The 17849-nt window shown below is 48.5% G+C and overlaps 1 protein-coding gene across 6 annotated transcripts in view; it reads left to right on the plus strand.

The window, feature by feature from the left end:
- Positions 1 to 17849, plus strand: part of SLCO2B1 (solute carrier organic anion transporter family member 2B1) — a 55503-nt gene that overhangs the window by 24972 nt on the left and 12682 nt on the right. For all 6 annotated transcript variants that reach the window (XM_033204158.1, XM_033204161.1, XM_033204160.1 and 3 more), the window contains 2 exons: positions 12215 to 12317; positions 17338 to 17695. In XM_033204158.1, the coding sequence (XP_033060049.1) occupies positions 12215 to 12317; positions 17338 to 17695 (461 nt within the window). The remainder of the gene's footprint in view (positions 1 to 12214; positions 12318 to 17337; positions 17696 to 17849) is intronic.

Raw genomic sequence — 17849 nt, forward strand, 5'->3', positions numbered from 1 at the left:
CCCCTGCCCCAAGGAGGTCTGAGAAGGTGAAGGAAGGCCAGATGCAGAGATGGGGAATGATGAATGACAGCTCAGGTTTCTCCCATGGCCATGATTATGGGATTCTCTGCCTGGGGGGCAGGGGGCATTAGCAGTCCCCATGAAGAGTAGAGTAGATGAGTAGGAGATGGGATTGGGGGAGGCCATGCAGGGGATGGGAGGGGACAGGAGCCCCACTTTCTTGCCTTTGGCTCTGTCCCTGTATCTGTGGCCTCGGAGCTCAGGTGCTACCAAGAGACCCTCATAGGAGTGACCCAGGACAGGCCTCACCTCCCTCTAGATCTCAGTCTTCCTGCCTACAATCAGCCAGTCCCCAAGGTCCTGCTAGGCCCAAGGACTCCTGGTAGATGGCTCTGCAGGGTCTGTGGGGGTAAAGATGGTCTCTTGAGGGCTTCCTGACAGATTCTTCTTCCCCATCTGTCCCTGTGGTGGTGGTGCTCCCATTCAGCCAGCAACTCTCCTGTGCCCACCATGCCCTCTGGTCCTTCTGAGAACCTGCTCTTGGGAATGGGTCAGGGGCTCAGAGGGGCCCATAAAGCTACTTCCTGGCAGGCAAGCCTGTTCCATGAGGACCCCTGTCCCTCTCCAGCCTCTGAGTACCACCGGACTCTGACCACAGAGACCAGGAATCTATGTGTCTGTTATTTCTGGAATATGTCTGAGAGTTTGGGATTCTAAAATTATATGGTTTTAAAGTCTGTGTTCCTAATAGAGCTTCTCAAGTACTTACATTATTCTAAAAGTCTGTGCCTCGAATGGTCTATGACTCCCCAAATCCACATTTCTAAATGGCTGCAATTTTGGCTAAGAGTCTGTAAGCCTGTGATGTCCACTGTCTTCCAGTCGTTAACTTCGATGTACTTCTTTGGGAGAATGGTCAGAGATGGAGGACAGGAGTGTGAGGTGGCAATGGTCCTTAAAACCCAGGACTTAGGGCTGGTCTATCAGGATTTACCCAGCCAGGAGGCTCCCATTTCCCTAGGACTTTGTGTCTCCACGGCAGCATCTGTGAGTTCTGAGGTGCTGCAGGCCTCCTAGCCCCCAGTGCCTCCTCTTTGCAGGCACTGCCTCTAGACCCCGCTGCATCTCACTGATGGACGGATTGGCCCATAGAGGGTTAAAGACATGTCCAGAGGTTGGACAGCACCACAGGCCCTTGCACCGGTCTGTACAAAGCCAGCTCCTGGCACCAAAGAGCTGAGGAAGGGCTTCCCCAGACCACCAGGTCTGCACATAGAGCTTCCTTTAACATCACGGCTTGAGGCCCTGTTGGGGCGATCTGCTTGAGTGGTTTTTTGAATTGAACCCCACAGAACCCCAAGGGTACCACCATAGGGAGGAGGAGGAGGGGTATCACCGAGCAGAGCTAAGGGCCTTCCACCCCTCTACACACACACACAAAATATAGAACTGCTCGGACTGAAGTATGTGTTTTCATACCTGTCTAAAGACTAAATCTAAAGAATGAGATTTCAATTGGGAAAAGGGTTCTGTCCCTAAAAACCAGCTGAGCTAGTCCAATACTGCCATTTGTCAGAGGAGGAGACTGAAGCTAAAGAAGAGATGAAAGGTAGCTGATCAGGCCCAAGAGGCACCATGTGAGCTTCCGTGATGTCTAAGGCATCCTGCAGTGGCAGGGACAGGGCTAGACATGGCAGGGGTTAGACACATGTCATGCTGGAGGCCTGTTGACTTCAACAGGGGTGGCACCATGCTCAAGGAGCTGAAGAGAAGACTCGGAGTCAGCAAACAAGACATAGGGTTTATTGAGGGAACTTACATACAGGGTGGTCCATTGGTGGTGGGCTGGACAGAGAATCACTACCATTTCTAAAAACCATGCAAATCATATGGCACCCTCCACCTGGCAACCTTCACTTAACCCAAAGCAAAGGGCCTTGATCTTTCATACAGCCTGCGTTTCATGAAATGAGCTGGGGGTTCAGATGTCCTTCATAAATAAGAAATGAATCTCTGGGTTGGCCACTCCCAGATTCCTTAGCTCAGAACTCCAAATGAGGCTGAGTGTGGTGGCTCACACCTGTAATCTCAGAACTTTAGGAGGCTGAGGTGGGCACATCACTTGAGGTCAAGAGTTTGAGACCTACCTGGCCAAATAGTGAAACCTGTCTCTACTAAAAATATAAAAATTAGCTGGGTGTAGTTGTGTGCACCTGTAGCCCCAGCTACTTGGAAGGCTGAGGCAGGAGAATCGCTAGAACCTGGGAGGCATTGGTTGCAGTGAGCCGAGATTGCGCCACTGCACTTCAGCCTAGACAACAGAGCAAGATTCCATCTCAAAAAAAAAAAAAAAAAAAAAGAACTCCAAACACACGTTCTGTTTAGGCCATAGGATCATTCTCAGGATATGCTTAAGAAGCTAGTACTGTCAGATGGATCTACCATGCAATATGGTGGCCGCACCATACCAGCCAGGCTCTGCTACTTACTAATTCTGAAATCTGTAAAATGGGTATAACCGTAACATCTGCATCTCAGCGTCTTTGTAAGAATGAAGTGAGGCAAAGCGGTGAGGTGGGCAGTTCAGTGCCAAAGCGCAGGCACAGTAAACAGGAGTGCTTGTTCTTGGCATCTTTCTCGGAGCAGGCCAGCTCTGAAGGGGAAAACTAATAGAAAAAGTGCCTTTTTTCTAACCTTATATGCTTTTCCTTTTTACATGGTTTTGAACTTTTTTATTTTTTAAATTTAGTTTTTCAACCGACAAGTAAAAATTGTATGTATTTATGGTGGAACATGATGTTTTGATCTATGTATGCATTGGGGAGTGGATAAATCAAGCTGTTTAACACATGCCTTACCTCACTTCCTTATCTTTGTGTGTGTGTGGTGAGAACACTTAAAACCTACTTTCTTAGCAATTTTCCAGTATGCAATATATTGTTATTAACTGGACTCATCATGATGTACAATAGGTTGTCTGAACTTATTTCTCCTGTCTAACTGAAATTTTGTATCCTTTGACTAACAACTTGCTCTGGTAACTACCCTTCTGCTTTTTGCTTCTATGAGTTTGACTTTTTTATATTCCACACCTAAGTGAGATCACGCAGTATTTGTTTTTCTGTGCCTGGCTTATTTCACTTAACATGATGCCCTTAGGTTCATCCATGTTTTCACAATGACAGGATTTCCTTCTTTTTTAAAGCCAAATAGTATTCCATTGGGTATACATACTACATTTTCTTTATCCACTCATCCATTGATGGAGTCTTTGGTTAAATCTATATCTTGGCTACTGTGAATGGTGCTGCAATAAGCGTGGGAGTGCAGTTCTCTCTCCTTTCTTTGATTTAAATATATTCTTTTATTTGAAAATTTGCATTTTTTCATTTTCTTTTTAAAAATGTTTTCAAATTTTTATGGGTGCATAGTAGGTGTATATGTTTATCAGGTACATGAGTTGTTTTTTTTGTTTGTTTGGTTGGTTGGGTTTTTTTGTTTGTTTGTTTTTTGAGACAGAGTCTCTCTCTCTCTGTCACCCAGGCTGGAGTGCAGTGGTACAATCTCGGCTCACTGCAACCTCTGCCTCCAGGGTTCAAGTGATTCTCCTGCCTCAGCCTTCTGAGTAGCTGGGATTACAAGTACCCGCCATCATACCCAGTCAATTTTTGTATTTTTAGTAGAGATGGGGTTTTACCATGTTGGCCAGGCTGGTCCCCAACTCCTGACCTCAAGTGATCCACCCCCGTCAGCCTCCCAAAGTTCTGGGATTATAGGCATGAGCCACTGTGCCCAGCCTACATGAGATATTTTGAATTGGCATACAATGTGTAATAATTATATCAGGGTAAATGGGGTATCCAATACCTCAAGAAACAAGAAAGAATTTATCATTTCTTATTTTTTAAATTTATTTTTCAATGTATAACCAATCAATAGAATGTATTATTTCTTTGTGTTACAAATGTTCCAATTATACTCTCTTAGTTGTTGGTTTTGTTTGGTTTGTTTTGTTTTTCTGAAACCTAGTCTCACTCTGTCACCCAGGCTGAAGTGCAATGGTGCAATCTCGGCCCACCGCAACCTCCACCTCCCGGGTTCAAGCAATTCTCCTGCCTCATCCTCCCAAGTAGCTGGGATTATAGGCTACAGGCTCCATGTTGGCCACGCTGGTCTTGAACTCCTGGCCTCAAGTGGTCTGCCTGCCTTGGCCTCCCAAAGAGATGGAGTCACAGGCGTGAGCCACCACACCTGGCCCTGGTCCCTCTCTTAGATTTATTTATTTATTTATTTATTTTGAAATGGAGTCTCGCTTTGTCACCCAGGCTGGAGTTCAGTGGCACAGTCTTGGCTCACTGCAACCTCTGTCTCTCGGGCTCAAGTGATTCTTCTGTCTCAGACTTACAAGTAGCTAGAATACAGGCATGCACCACCATGCCTGGCTAAGGTTTGCATTTTTAGTAGAGTTGGGGTTTCGCCATGTTGGCCAGGCTGGCCTTGAACTCCTGACCTCAGATGATTCACCTGCCTCAGCCTCCCAAAGTGTCTTTGTTATTTTTAAATGTATAATAAATTCAGCTCTCTGTCTCTTTAATATACTGATTTCTAACCTAAGGTTAGAAGTTCGAGACCTGCCTGGCCAACATGGCGAAACCCCGTCTCTACTAAAAATGCAAAAAATTAGCCAGGCGTGGTGGCGTGCACCTGAAATCCCAACTACTTGGGAGGCTGAGGCAGGAGAATCGCTTGAACCTGGGAGGCGGAGGTTGCAGTTGGCTGAGATTGTGTCATTGCACCACTCCAGCCTGAGTGACAGAGCAAGACTCTGCCTCAAAAAAAAAGAAAAAAGAAAAGAAAAAAGAAGGCTGGGAACGTGTTTCATTCTTCATGGAAACTCAGCTCTTACTGAAAAAACACTCTCTTTCATGGGATGGGAGGAAGTTAAGCAGATCTCCCATCCCCGTGGCTGCTTCCCTTGATGATATGTGAAGGAACCCGAGGCTGGCAGAGGGTTCCATATCACCCCAGAGTCCACATTGGCTCTGTGGGTCAGGGAACCTAGCCCCTGGACAAAGCCTTCTTTTAACAGGAACTCAGCTGTCACCACGGATAGTGCCTGGATCCCTAGGGGCCCAGCAGACAGGAAGGCCTTCCATGGGCTGAGCCACACACAGCACATGGTGTCCAGCAGGCTTGCAGCAATCAGCAAAGAGCCCCCAGAAGGGAAGTTCCAGCAGCCTTCTCCATCCAGGGCTGCTGACCCAGGCAAACACAGCCCAGATGGCTCACACTGCAGTCCCTGCACTGAGCAGAGGCGCGTTTCCTGTTTCTGCAGCCCATTATTACTCAGCTGTCCTCAAAACAGATGAGGGGGCAAGCAGCAGAAATCTGTGGAGAACACAGGGTCAGGAGCTAAGGACAGTTAGGGCTCCCAGTAACCACAGAATATAGCCAAAATCTCAGCCTGGCCTTCCAAAGCACCCAAGTCTGGCTCTGGCGGGTCTTTTGGCCCCAGCTCCTGCCCCAGTCAAGCACTGCTGTAATCAGGTTGGTGTCCCCACTGCATCCTGCACAAGACAGGCTCCTTCCACCACCGTGCCTCTGCTTCACATCTGCTCTCCCTTTCTATCCACCCAAACCCCAAAACTCACTTCTCCCTGGATGCTGCCCCTGACCACCCAGGCCCTGAAGGTCTGTCACTCCTCTCCTGTTCCAAACCCCATGCTCTTTCACAGCAGGAGACAGGACTAAGACAGGAAGACTAGAGAACCTGGATTTGGTTTGAGAGCTCTGCCAATAACTGCCTGGGTGACACTTCCCCTTTTGGGGCCTCAGTCTTCTCTTCTGTAAAATAGGTGCAATAATAATCCCTGCACCAGACAGACCATTGTGGGAATTAAATGACATGATGGATATGAAAGTGCAGTGTAGCTGGGCGCAGTGGCTCACCCCTGTAATCCCAGCACTTTGGGATGCCAAAGCGGGCAGATCACCTGAGGTCAGGGGTTCAAGACCAGCCTGGCCAACATGGTGAAACCCTGTCTCTACTAAAAATACAAAATTAGCCAGGTGTGGTGGCGTGTGCTTGTAGTCTCAGCTACTCGGGAGGCCGAGACAGGAGAATTGCTTGAACCTGGGAGGCGGAGGTTGCAATGAGCTGAGATTACACCACTCCAGTCTGGAAGACACAGCAAGGCTCTGTCTCAAAAAGAAAAAAAAAAAAAAAAAAAGTGCAGTGTAGACCAAATAGGAATGTACACATGGGAGCAGACGACATTGTGGTTGTTTTTACTCTTTATGAGAACAGGGAACCCAGGCAAGGAACTCAGAAGCTTCTGCTTACCCTGCCCCTTCCTGATAAAAAATATTGGGAAGTGATCAGTCTGTCCCCAGCCTGTCCTCCTGTTTCCTGGGGCAGCACTCACTCCAGCACTCTCTCTCAGCTGTCCAGGACCCTCTCACCACTGTGGCGCCCCTCCCAGACCACTCTCCCAGAGCTTAGACGGGACGCAGAAAGGAGCAAGGATTCACTGAATCTCTTTAAGGCAGCATGTCCAAAAGAAATGTTACATGAACCACATATGTAATTCTAATTTTTTTGTCCACATGCAAAAGTAAAAGAAATTAATTTTAATAATACATTTTATTTAAACCACTATATCTAAAATATTCTCATTTTAACATACAACAGTAAAAAATTAATGATGAAACATTTTCCTTTTTTCATACTAAGGCTTCAAAATGCAATGTGTATTTTATGCCTACAGCACATCTCAATTTGGACTGGCCATATTTCAATTGCTTAGAGCCATACGTGACAGGTAGCTGCTGTATGAGGCAGTGCAGCTCTAAGGTATAAATGAATAATCCACGCAGACTGCCTTACTCAAAAAAATAAGACAACGTAGGATTTCAGGTTCCTTCAAATCTTACCACAAACATTCTTCCAGTCCTTTATCAGGGCTGTCTGACTCAGGGGGCTTAGTGGATAAAGTATGAGGTTTTTTTTGAGTCAAGGTGTTGCTCTGTCATCTAGGCTAGAGTGCAGTGGTGCCATCATAGCTTACTGTAGCTTCGGACTCCTGGGCTCAAGGGATGCTTCCACCTCAGCCTCTTGAGTAGCTGGGACCACAGGTGCACGCCACCATGCCCAGCTAATTTTAACATTTTTGTAGAAATGAAGTCTTACTATATTGCCCAGGCCGGTCTCAAACTCCTGGCCTCAAGCAATCCTCCTGCCTTGGCCTCCCAAAGTGCTGGGATTATAGATGAGAGCCCAGTCAAAGCATGAGTTTTCTACTCAGGCAAGCTTGAGCTCGGATCTGAGTCCTGCCACTCTCTAGTTATGTGATGCTGAACAAGTTGCCTACCTTCAGAGCATGTTTGCTCATGTGTAAAGGAGTGTAGGAATGGCTGGCAGGTCCCAGTGAAGATGGAGCAGGCTCATGTATGCATAGCTACCAGCCCATATACCAGTGGCCTGGCATGTCCTGGAATGGTAGTTCCACTAGCCCTGGTGTGCTCTGTGGACCCTTGGCCTGTCTCGGAACCATCAGCAGTTCAAGAACTCCCTGGGAGCGGCCGGGCGCGGTGGCTCAAGCCTGTAATCCCAGCACTTTGGGAGGCCGAGACGGGCGGATCACGAGGTCAGGAGTTTGAGACCATCCTGGCTAACACGGTGAAACCCCGTCTCTACTAAAAAAATACAAAAAGCTAGCCGGGCGAGGTGGCGGGCGCCTGTAGTCCCAGCTACTCGGGAGGCTGAGGCAGGAGAATGGCGTGAACCCGGGAGGCGGAGCTTGCAGTGAGCTGAGATCCGGCCACTGCACTCCAGCCCGGGCGACAGAGCAAGACTCCGCCTCAAAAAAAAAAAAAAAAAAAAAGAACTCCCTGGGAGCATGATGGCGTCTCCTCTTGCTTTCATTTTTTTCCCCCAAAAGCCTGGCATTGGCTACACCCACTGCTGGTTAGAACCATCTCTTGCACTCCTCTTTCAGTTGAACCACTATTTCACCCTAGGCCCTTGCTAGACACAAGAGTTTGAACAGAAAACAAGATAAACATGAATCCTGCTCTTGCAGAGCTCAGGGTCCACAGGGGAGAAAGTTGTCAAATAAGGTTTGCCTCAGACCTAAAGCATGTATAAAATAGACATTCTTTATTTTATTTAAAAATCAACTTAATTTCTACTGTGAATGCCCATCCTGCCAGATCATCAAGAAATTCAATCTCAGCCTTTCTCAGAGCTCTCTGACCAAGGTGAAGCAAAGGTCCTGTGTCTTACACAGTGCCCAAGCACCAGGGCGCCCCCCGCTCAGCAGACATCAGCATCAGCCCACTGTGGTCACTATGGTGATGCCCACTTGCCATCCTGGCCCATGTGGTTCCTTTACCATGCTTGGAGCAGAGTCTTGGTGAGGCTGGGAACATGGGAGCCCAGCCTCCCTAGGTCACCCTGCATCCTGCCCCTTGGAGGTGAATTGCTTCCGTGGGCCCTGTCTCAGAGGGTACGTGGCTCCTTGCTGCTCATGGAACCCACAGACTGCTCTGTCTCTGCCCCTTCCTCTTTTCCAGGCTTTATTTTAGGGAAGATGGTATTCTTTTCCCCTCATCCTCAGAGCCTCCCTCTCTGCTCACACCCACCACAACACCCAGCAGAATCTCCTCAAGGGACTCAAACTCTGGAAACAAAAGACAGGAAGGGAAATCTTTGCAACCTATTACTGCTTTCTGACATGTCACAAACATCCCCTGAGGACAGGAACCCCAGAGCCTGCTCCCTGCTGGAATGAAAGAAGAGAGAAGAAAGGGAAAAAAAGCCCAAGGGAACAAACACATGAATTAATATTTGAATGAATTTTCCTGCTGGGACAGACCAGCCTTGAACCAGCCACATCAGGAAGCCAGGTGGGGGAGGCATGGAACATGGGATCCCCCAGAGGTGGTGGCTGACATGAAGCTTCTGAAATGTGGGGAAATCCAGCATTTGCCTCATGATGATCTCAGAAAAAACGAGATGGGAGAAGAAAGAGAAAGTGTCAGACCCAACCAGAGTGTAAGTCCTGTAGGAACCTCACAGGCAACATGGGAAGAGGAGGCAGAACCAGGAAGTCCAAATGAGCGCTCTCCAGCCCAACAGGTCCTTCCCTATGGCCCATGGCATCCTGGCCCTGGACTTGGGGAAGCCTTGGCCTGCACACTCCTAGTTACAGGGAGCTTGCTTCCTTCCAGGGCAGCCTCTTCTAAACTACTGTCCACACTGGGTGTAAGTCTTTTTTTTTTTTTTTTTGAAACACTCTATCGCCCAGGCTGGAGTGCAATCGCACCATTTCGGCTCACTGCAACTGTTACCAGAAAGGGTCTGGATCCAGACCCCAAAAAAGGGTTCTTGACTCTCATGCAAGAAAGAATTCAGGGCAAGTCCATAAAGTGAGAGCAAGTTTATTAAGAAAGTAAAGGAATAAAGAATGGTTACTCCATAGGCAGAGCAGGGTGTTCCCGAAAGTAAGAGGAGGAACGCGTCCACCCTAGGTACAATATATGTTTATATAGGATGAAAAAAGATCATGGGGAGATGTGCTCTGCTACAAGGGTTTGTGATCAAGGATTTTCTTAATTACTATATTTTGTAAGAATCGATATTATTATATTTCAAGCAAAATTAGGAATGCTTCTGCTCTCAAGACATCGGGATATCAGGACACTCCTAAGTCTGGGTCTATTTAGTAAACATTTTCAATCTGTTCCTTTAACCATAAACATCTAGAGGCTAGGAATGCCTGACTTTCTGGGAATGCAGCCCAGCAAGTCCCAGCCTCATTTTTCCTAACCCTCAGTCAACATGGAATCGTTCTGATTCTAACACCTCTGACACAATCTCCATCTCCCTGGCTCAAATGATCCTCCCTCCTCATCCTCTTGAGTAGCTGGGACTACCAGTGTATGCCACCACGCCTGGCTAATTTTTTTTTTTTTTTTCTGTGATGGAGTCTTGCTCTGTTGCCTAAGCTAAAGTGCAGTGGCACAACCTCAGCTCACTGCAACCTCTGTTCAAGCAGGTTCAAGCAATCCTCCTGCCTCAGCCCTCCTAGTACCTGGGATTACAGGCATGTGCCACCATGCCTGGCTAATTTTTGTATTTTTAGTAGAGACAGGGTTTTGTCATGTTGGCCAGGCTGGTCTTGAACTCCTGACCTCAGGTGATCCACTCGCCTCACCCTCCCACAGTGCTGGGATTACAGGTGTGAGCCACTACGCCTGACCGATTTATTTTTATTTTTATTAGAGACAAGGTTTCACCATTTTGCCCAGGCTGGTCTTGAACTCCTGAGCTTAAGCAATCCTCCCACCTCAGGCTCCCAAAGTGCTGGGACTACAGCAGTGAACCATCACACCCGGCCTCGGCATAAGTTTTCTTCCAGGGAATTTTTCGCTTTTAATTCTGACCTCAGCCTACATAGAAAAATGTAACTAAATTGCACTCCACTTGCTCACTTATATTCAAATGACCCTGTGCCCATAGCAACTTCTCCAAGATTTAGTTTCCTCATCTAAAATATGTGCATAGTAATAGTACCTGCCTCACAGAGTTTTGTTAGAGAAATGTAGGTAGAGTACTCTGTGCCCTTGGCATTGGTTGCCCCCTTCTTGCAGAGTATACCAGTGAAGTGCTCAGACTCTGGAGCCAAGATGTCTGGATTCAAATCCTAGCTGGACCACTTATTATCTGTGTGGCTTGAAACAAGATATTTTCTCTCTGTGTCTCAGTTTTATTACATGACAAAAAGGGATGATTATGGTATCTACTTCATTTCTTAAAACTGATTTTTGACGTTTATTTCCTTCTCCAAGTTGTTGGTAGGGACGTATATACTTCAGGAGGTTGTGAGGTTTCAATAAGTTACGCATTAGCCATTAGAACAGTGCCCAGCGGCCGGGCGCGGTGGCTCAAGCCTGTAATCCCAGCACTTTGGGAGGCCGAGACGGGCGGATCACGAGGTCAGGAGATCGAGACCATCCTGGCTAACACGGTGAAACCCCGTCTCTACTAAAAATACAAAAAAAAAAAAACTAGCCGGGCGAGGTGGCAGGCGCCTGTAGTCCCAGCTACTCGGGAGGCTGAGGCAGGAGAATGGCGTAAACCTGGGAGGCGGAGCTTGCAGTGAGCTGAGATCTGGCCACTGCACTCCAGTCCCGGCGACAGAGCGAGACTCCGCCTCAAAAAAAAAAAAAAAAAAAAAAAAAAAAAAAAAAAAGAACAGTGCCCAGCATATAGTAAGTGCTTAGTAGGCATTAACCGTTATTTATCATTATTTCCTTTCTTATTTCTGACAATCAGAAGATGGTGATTGTGCCCCCTCCCTGCACACACACAATATTCTTGTCCCCTCTTTTTCAAAAGTTGCACATAGGCGGTCCCCACCCAGGTGGAGGGACATACTCCAGGGTGTCCATGGGCATCTTCACAGCTTGGACCCAAAGCTGAGTCCGTCCTCTAGGTGTGACCTGATTCATCCAAGAGGAGCAGTGACAGTGGGAGTGAAGATTGACAGGACTGGTGTGTTGGTGTTTTGGGTAGCATTGGTGGTGATGATGGAAGTGGCGATGGAGATGAGGCTGGAGATACTGATCTCAGTGAAGGCAATGGTAATGATGATGATGATAGAGAAAGTGATAATGACGTTGATGATTCTGATTATCATCATGTGGTGGTGATTCTGGAGGTTCAGGTGACAGTGATAATGATGATTGTGCTTGTGGTGGTGATCACGACAGAGATAACAATAGCAATCATCATATCGTGATGGTAATGTCATGACTAAATTTGTCATTTAGTCACAATGATATGGGTGATGTGAATGAGGGTGATATTTAAGCTGAAAGGAATAGAAATGATGACGATGATTATGGTGGCGATTTTCCTAAAAATGTTGCTGATTATTATGATGTTAATAGTGGTCATGACAACTAACCCATGTGGATACTGGTGATGACGAAGTTTAACCATAAGAATTTCATTCATTCTTTCAAAATCACTTGTTGGGTACCTGTAGGGCCAAGAACAAATGGAACACTGCAGGCCTCAGTTGCTCCTGAAGATATGACAGGGCCCTCACCCTCTCCTCTCCAAGAGCTCTCCTCCCCAGCCCACAGCCCACCCTGAATGGGATCACTGGTATCCAGCGGACTGTCCTTGGTTTTGTGTCTCCTTCAGGGCAAGGACTCTCCCTCTAAGCAGAGCCCTGGGGAGTCCACAAAGAAGCAGGATGGCCTAGTCCAGATTGCACCAAACCTGACTGTGATCCAGTTCATTAAAGGTAAGTCAGCTCAGACCAGGTTATGGGGAGCCAGGGCCAGAGGGGCCCTCGAGGCTGTACGGGATCCAGTCCTTCCTGCCTTTCTTGATTCATCTTCTCTACCGGCAGACCCCGCGTGAGCACCATCTACTTCTTGTGAGTCTTTGCACATGCAATCCTCTCTGCCTGGACCATCATTTTTTATTGCTTTCAAAATCTCCCCTATGGGCCAGGCGTGGCGGCTCATGCCTGTAATCCCAGCACTTTGGGAGCCCGAGGTGGGCGGACCACTTGAGGTCAGAAGTTCAAGACCAGACTGGCAAACATGGTTAAACCCTGTCTCTACTAAAAATACAAAAATTAGCTGGGCATGGTGGCAGGCACCTGTAGTCCCAGCTACTTAGGTGGCTGAGACAGAAGAATCACTTGAACCCAGGAGGCAGAGGTTGTAATGAGCCGAGATCACGCCACTGCACTCCAGCAGACAGAGACTACATCTCAAAAACAACAACAACAACAACAAAACCTTCCCTATCCCTCTAGGTCCAGCTCAAAAGCCACTGCTTTCTCCACAAGTCCAGCTCTCCTGGCCAGCAAGGCCACTTCCCTCCCTCTTTAGCTCTCAGAACCCTCAGGGCTTCTACATGAGTTCAGGTCTGAGCCTATGCTCCTGAAGGTCAGGCCTGTGCTGACTCATCTATGACCCTTCCCCCCTTCCCACCCACCACTGAGCCTACAAATGGGAGGCCATCGAGAAATTGTCAAATTCCCAGGCAGTAGCATGGGCGGAGAGAGCACTGGGATAAAATCCAGAACCTGGGCTTTTGTCCCTGATCCCTGCTCCCTTCTGGGCCTCTGCTTCCCCATCTATATAGCGAGGAGGAGACTCAATGATCTAAAGTCCATGAGGCTATGATCCTGAGACTATGAACTCAGTCTATCAGTAACCAGAGTACACATTATGACCAGGCCATTCTTTCTCAAGATTATGACCCCAGGAGCATTGATTGAGTGCCTATTGTGTGCCCAGCTCTTACAGAGCTCTGGATGGCAGGTCAGAAGACTTGGATTTGAGTCCTGCCTGTAACAGTGACCAGTGTACAATCTTAAAGAAGTTAGTTTCCTTTTCTAACTTGAGTTTCCTCATCTGGAAGATTGGGTCAATAATCCTTGCTCTGCCTATCTCAAGGGCTATCATGAGAATCAAATGAGATGAAAAATGGAAAGCCTCTTTATGCTATTAAAAAAAAACTGTATTCATATATAAGGTACAATTATTTCAATTATTACTCTTGTTCCACTGTTATTCTGACCATGCCCTAGGATAGTAAATTGAGCTGCCTGTGGTTTAGGAGGGTACTATCCACAGGGGTTGCTTCATTCCTTACTGAGGATTTCTGCAACAGGAAGGAATTAGGCCTATTCTTGGGAAGAACTTCCTAAGATTTGACGTTGGGGCAGGACATGGTGGCTCACACCTGTAAACCCAACCCTTTGGGAGACCAAGGCAGGAGGACCTCTTGAGCCCAGGAGTTTGAGATCAGCCTGGACAACATAGGGAGACCCTGCCTCTACAAAAAAAAAAAAAAAAAAAATTAAAGAATTAGCCGGGCTTGGTGGTGCATGCCTGTGGTCCAAGCTACTGGGGAGGCTGAGGTGGGAGGATCGCTTGAGCCTAGGAGTTTGAGGCTGCAACGAGCTGTGATCTCACCACTGCGCTCCAGCCTGGGTGACTGAGAGAAACCCTGTCTGAAAAAAAAAAAGACTTGATGTTGGGATATCAGTAATCTAGCCCCGTTTTTTCAGCATTCTCAGGGAAAGAGAGGGCTTGGACTCCATGCATGGTGCTGGGCCTAGAGGCAGGAGCTGGGACTCCCTAGCCTCAGGCCACCCCCAGATGCTATTAGGCCCCAGAAGGCTGTGCTGCTGAATTGCTTATTAATCACTGCTTGGGCTTCTGCCCGGAGGGAAGCTGCTGAAATTGGAACCTAGAGCAAGTGTTCTAGGCCAGATTGTCTCTGGTAGTTTCAGCTTCTACATGGGCCTGGAGGGAATCAGGGCAGGGGTGCCTCAGGCCCTGTGACCAGTGAGCCAGCCTGGCTTCTGCTGAGCTCCAGGGGCCAGTCTGACTCTAGGGCCTGGCCTTGACCACCTGGTGCCACAAGGAAGGCCAAGGGAGAAGGAACCATGGTCCTTCAGCTGGAGGTGCCCTATACTCTTGGGGAAAGATAATTCCTGAGCTAGGAAAGGCCCCTGTCAGATGAGGGAGATAGTCTCTGAGCTAGGGGAAGCCCCTGTCTAATGCAAAAGATACAATCTCTTTGATGGAGGATACGTAGTCCCCAAATGGAGCGAGACCCTACCTTGGCTGATGGAAGAGACCTGACCTCTATGGTGGAGAACGCCCCTGTCTGATGAGGGAGACGTAGTCCTTGAAGTAGAGGAGGTTCCTGTCTAAGGGGGGAGACATTGCCCTTGAGTTAAGGGAAGCCCCTAACTAATTGGAAGAAGCATAGTCCCTAGATTGAAGGAGAACCTCTTCTATTTGACAGAGGATACCTGGCGTCTAGCTGGGTGAGGCTCCTGGCTGATGAAGAAGACAGAGTCACTGACTTGAGGGAGGCCCTGACTTGTCTGATGGGGGAGACACTGTGCTGTGCTAAGGGAAGCCCTGTCTCATGGAAAAGATCTGCCTCAGAGCTGGAGATGGGCCCTGGAATTCCCCTGCAGGTAGCCCTATCTTAGTGAAAGGCATAGCCTCTGCCCTCCAGGAATTTTCCATCTATTCCGGAGCCAGGTTGTGGATGCTGAGGAGAGATGGGGGATGGCTATAAAGCACACTGCAGTGATCAGTGCAGGAGAATGGACTGGAAGCAGTCCATGAAATGGAGCCCTCTAGAGTCAGGCAGCCAGAGAGGCACAGGAATGGGGGAGGGAGTATAGAAGGGAGGATGGACCTTGTACTAGGAGTCAGGAGACCCTAGGAAACTCCTGGCCTTACACTGGCCTCTGGATGAACTTGGGCGAGCCCCTGTCCCTCTCTGGACTCTACCATGCAGTAGGGGCACCTGTACAACCTGGGCCATGCCAGACTGAAATTCGTGGCTCCATACAAGGCCTCAGACGCCCTGGCCAGAGCAGCTCATGGCAAGAAGGCTGAGCAGCTACCTGGGGTCACAGCGAGCCTCACACCTCTTCACTCTAATGCTGGCTAAATGCGTGGTGTGCAGCAAGGAACCAGGGACAGGAGGCAGACCCGGCACAGAAAAGAGGGGGAATTCCACAGTCCCCACCCACACCGCCTGAACTGTGTGTCTTTTATTTTCTGCCTCCCAAGGAAACAGATCCTAGCCTGGCTAAAGGGGGCCAGGGAACCAGCTGACTTGGCCCTGCTCTGAGGACAGACAGAAATCTTCCCATGACAGAGGCCCTGGTCCTGCTGCTGCAGGAACAGAAGGAGCCCCCACCTGGCCCAGAGAACCCCCATGGCCCCACCAGCCTGGCCTGGCAAGTGGTTTGCTCCTCTCCCTCCATACCTTATATTTGACTTCAGTCTTGCCTACTGCAGGCAGAAACACATGTTAGTGGAGAGAGGATTTCACACTTTCACCTGGGCTGCCCCTGCCAATGAGCATCACCTGGCTGCTGGAGCCCAGCGAGGAAAGGACTTTCCCACCCTTTCGTGCCCTTCAGTTTAGCAGACTTGCAATGGGGGCAACCAGTGAATGAGGCACCATTTTAGGAGCTCGCAGGAGACTGGGGAGGTAATTTTTTGCCAGAACACTCACTTCTTTTCCTACCTCCAAGCATTTGCCCTTCCTGGGCCCCTACTCAATTCTTTTTCCTCCTTGCTTCACCTCCCCAGATCCCCGCCCACCAATTCTTTAGGCCCTAGCTCTGTCCCACCTCCAGGAAGTCTCCCAGCAGCAAGCCGACTCAGATTTCACCTTCTCTCGAGGTCTTTGATTCTGCTCCAGACATATTGACATTTGATTACATATTAGTCCATATATCCATTCATTCCTTCCTTCATCCCATGAATTCAGGTGCCTCCTATATCCCAGGCTCTGGAGATTTAGTAATCAACACAAAAAACAAAACCCCCTGATCTTTTTAAAGAAAGCTTATATTCTGGTAGGGTGACAATAAAACAGCTAGATGAGTGAAAAGTATAGTACATTAGGTAGACGGCTATGGAGAAATACAAGCTAGGGATGGGTAGGTCAGGGCAAGGAATTGAGACCTGTGTTTGGGACGCAAGGGAGGATGAAGGCCTGGGTGGCTTGGAAAAAGCTATAGCAGGACAGGATGGAAGGAAATGTGTGGGGCAGGGGAGAGGAATGAATACGTAGAACAGAAAAAATGAAATGACATGGGATGGGATGGATGAAATTGAATCAAACAGGATGGCATGGACCAGAACTATATGGAACTGAATAGAATTGAATCAAAAAAAAAACAACATATCAAATAAGATAAAGTCTAACTCAATGGAACGAAATGAAACAGAATTTCAAAAATGAACTAGAACAAGGGCCAGGTGTGGTGGCTCACATCCGTAATCCTAGCACTTTGGGAGGCCGAGGAGGGTAGATTACTTGAGGCCTAGGGTTCGAGACCAGCTTAGCCAACATGGCAAAACCCATCTCTACTAAAAATACAAAAATTAGCCAGGCTTGGTGGTACACGCCTGTAGTTTCAGCTACTCAGGAGGCTGAGGCACGAGAATCACTTGAACCCAGGAGGCAGAGGTTGCAGTGAGCTGAGATTGCACCATTGTACTCCAGCCTGGGCAACAGAGAGAGACTCTGTCTCAAAATAAATAAATAAATACATACATAAATAAATAAATAAAATAAAAAAGGACTAGAATAAATGGACTGGAATCAAGTGGGATAAAATTGATTGCAGTAGATTTAAGTGGAATGGGAAGGGTTGGAAGGAATGGAACTGCTTGAACTGTGCAGGGCAGGAGGGCAGTCTTTGCTGGACGGCTTGGCTGCCCTGCCTGCCCTGACCTCCTCTGCACTCACCCCTACAGTCTTCCCCAGGGTGCTGCTACAGACCCTACGCCACCCCATCTTCCTGCTGGTGGTCCTGTCCCAGGTGTGCTTGTCATCCATGGCTGCGGGCATGGCCACCTTCCTGCCCAAGTTCCTGGAGCGCCAGTTTTCCATCACAGCCTCCTACGCCAACCTGCTCATCGGCTGCCTCTCCTTCCCTTCAGTCATCGTGGGCATCGTGGTGGGTGGCGTCCTGGTCAAGCGCCTCCACCTGGGCCCCGTGGGATGCGGTGCCCTTTGCCTGCTGGGGATGCTGCTGTGCCTCTTCTTCAGCCTGCCGCTCTTCTTTATCGGCTGCCCCACTCACCAGATTGCGGGCATCACCCACCAGACCAGGTGAGTGTGTGCGAGGGCACACGAAGGCAAGCCTAGGAGGACGGGACAGGGAGGACAGGGGCCCTGGGCAGAGGCCAGGATGGTGGGGCACCCCCTGCCTCAAATCTTGCCTCCCCACCTCTGCTTAACAGCCCTTTGGAGATTGGAGTCAAGC

This window comes from Trachypithecus francoisi, unplaced genomic scaffold (genome assembly GCF_009764315.1).
Source record: "Trachypithecus francoisi isolate TF-2019V2 unplaced genomic scaffold, Tfra_2.0 Lachesis_group8, whole genome shotgun sequence".
NCBI classification, from domain to species: Eukaryota; Metazoa; Chordata; class Mammalia; order Primates; family Cercopithecidae; genus Trachypithecus; species Trachypithecus francoisi.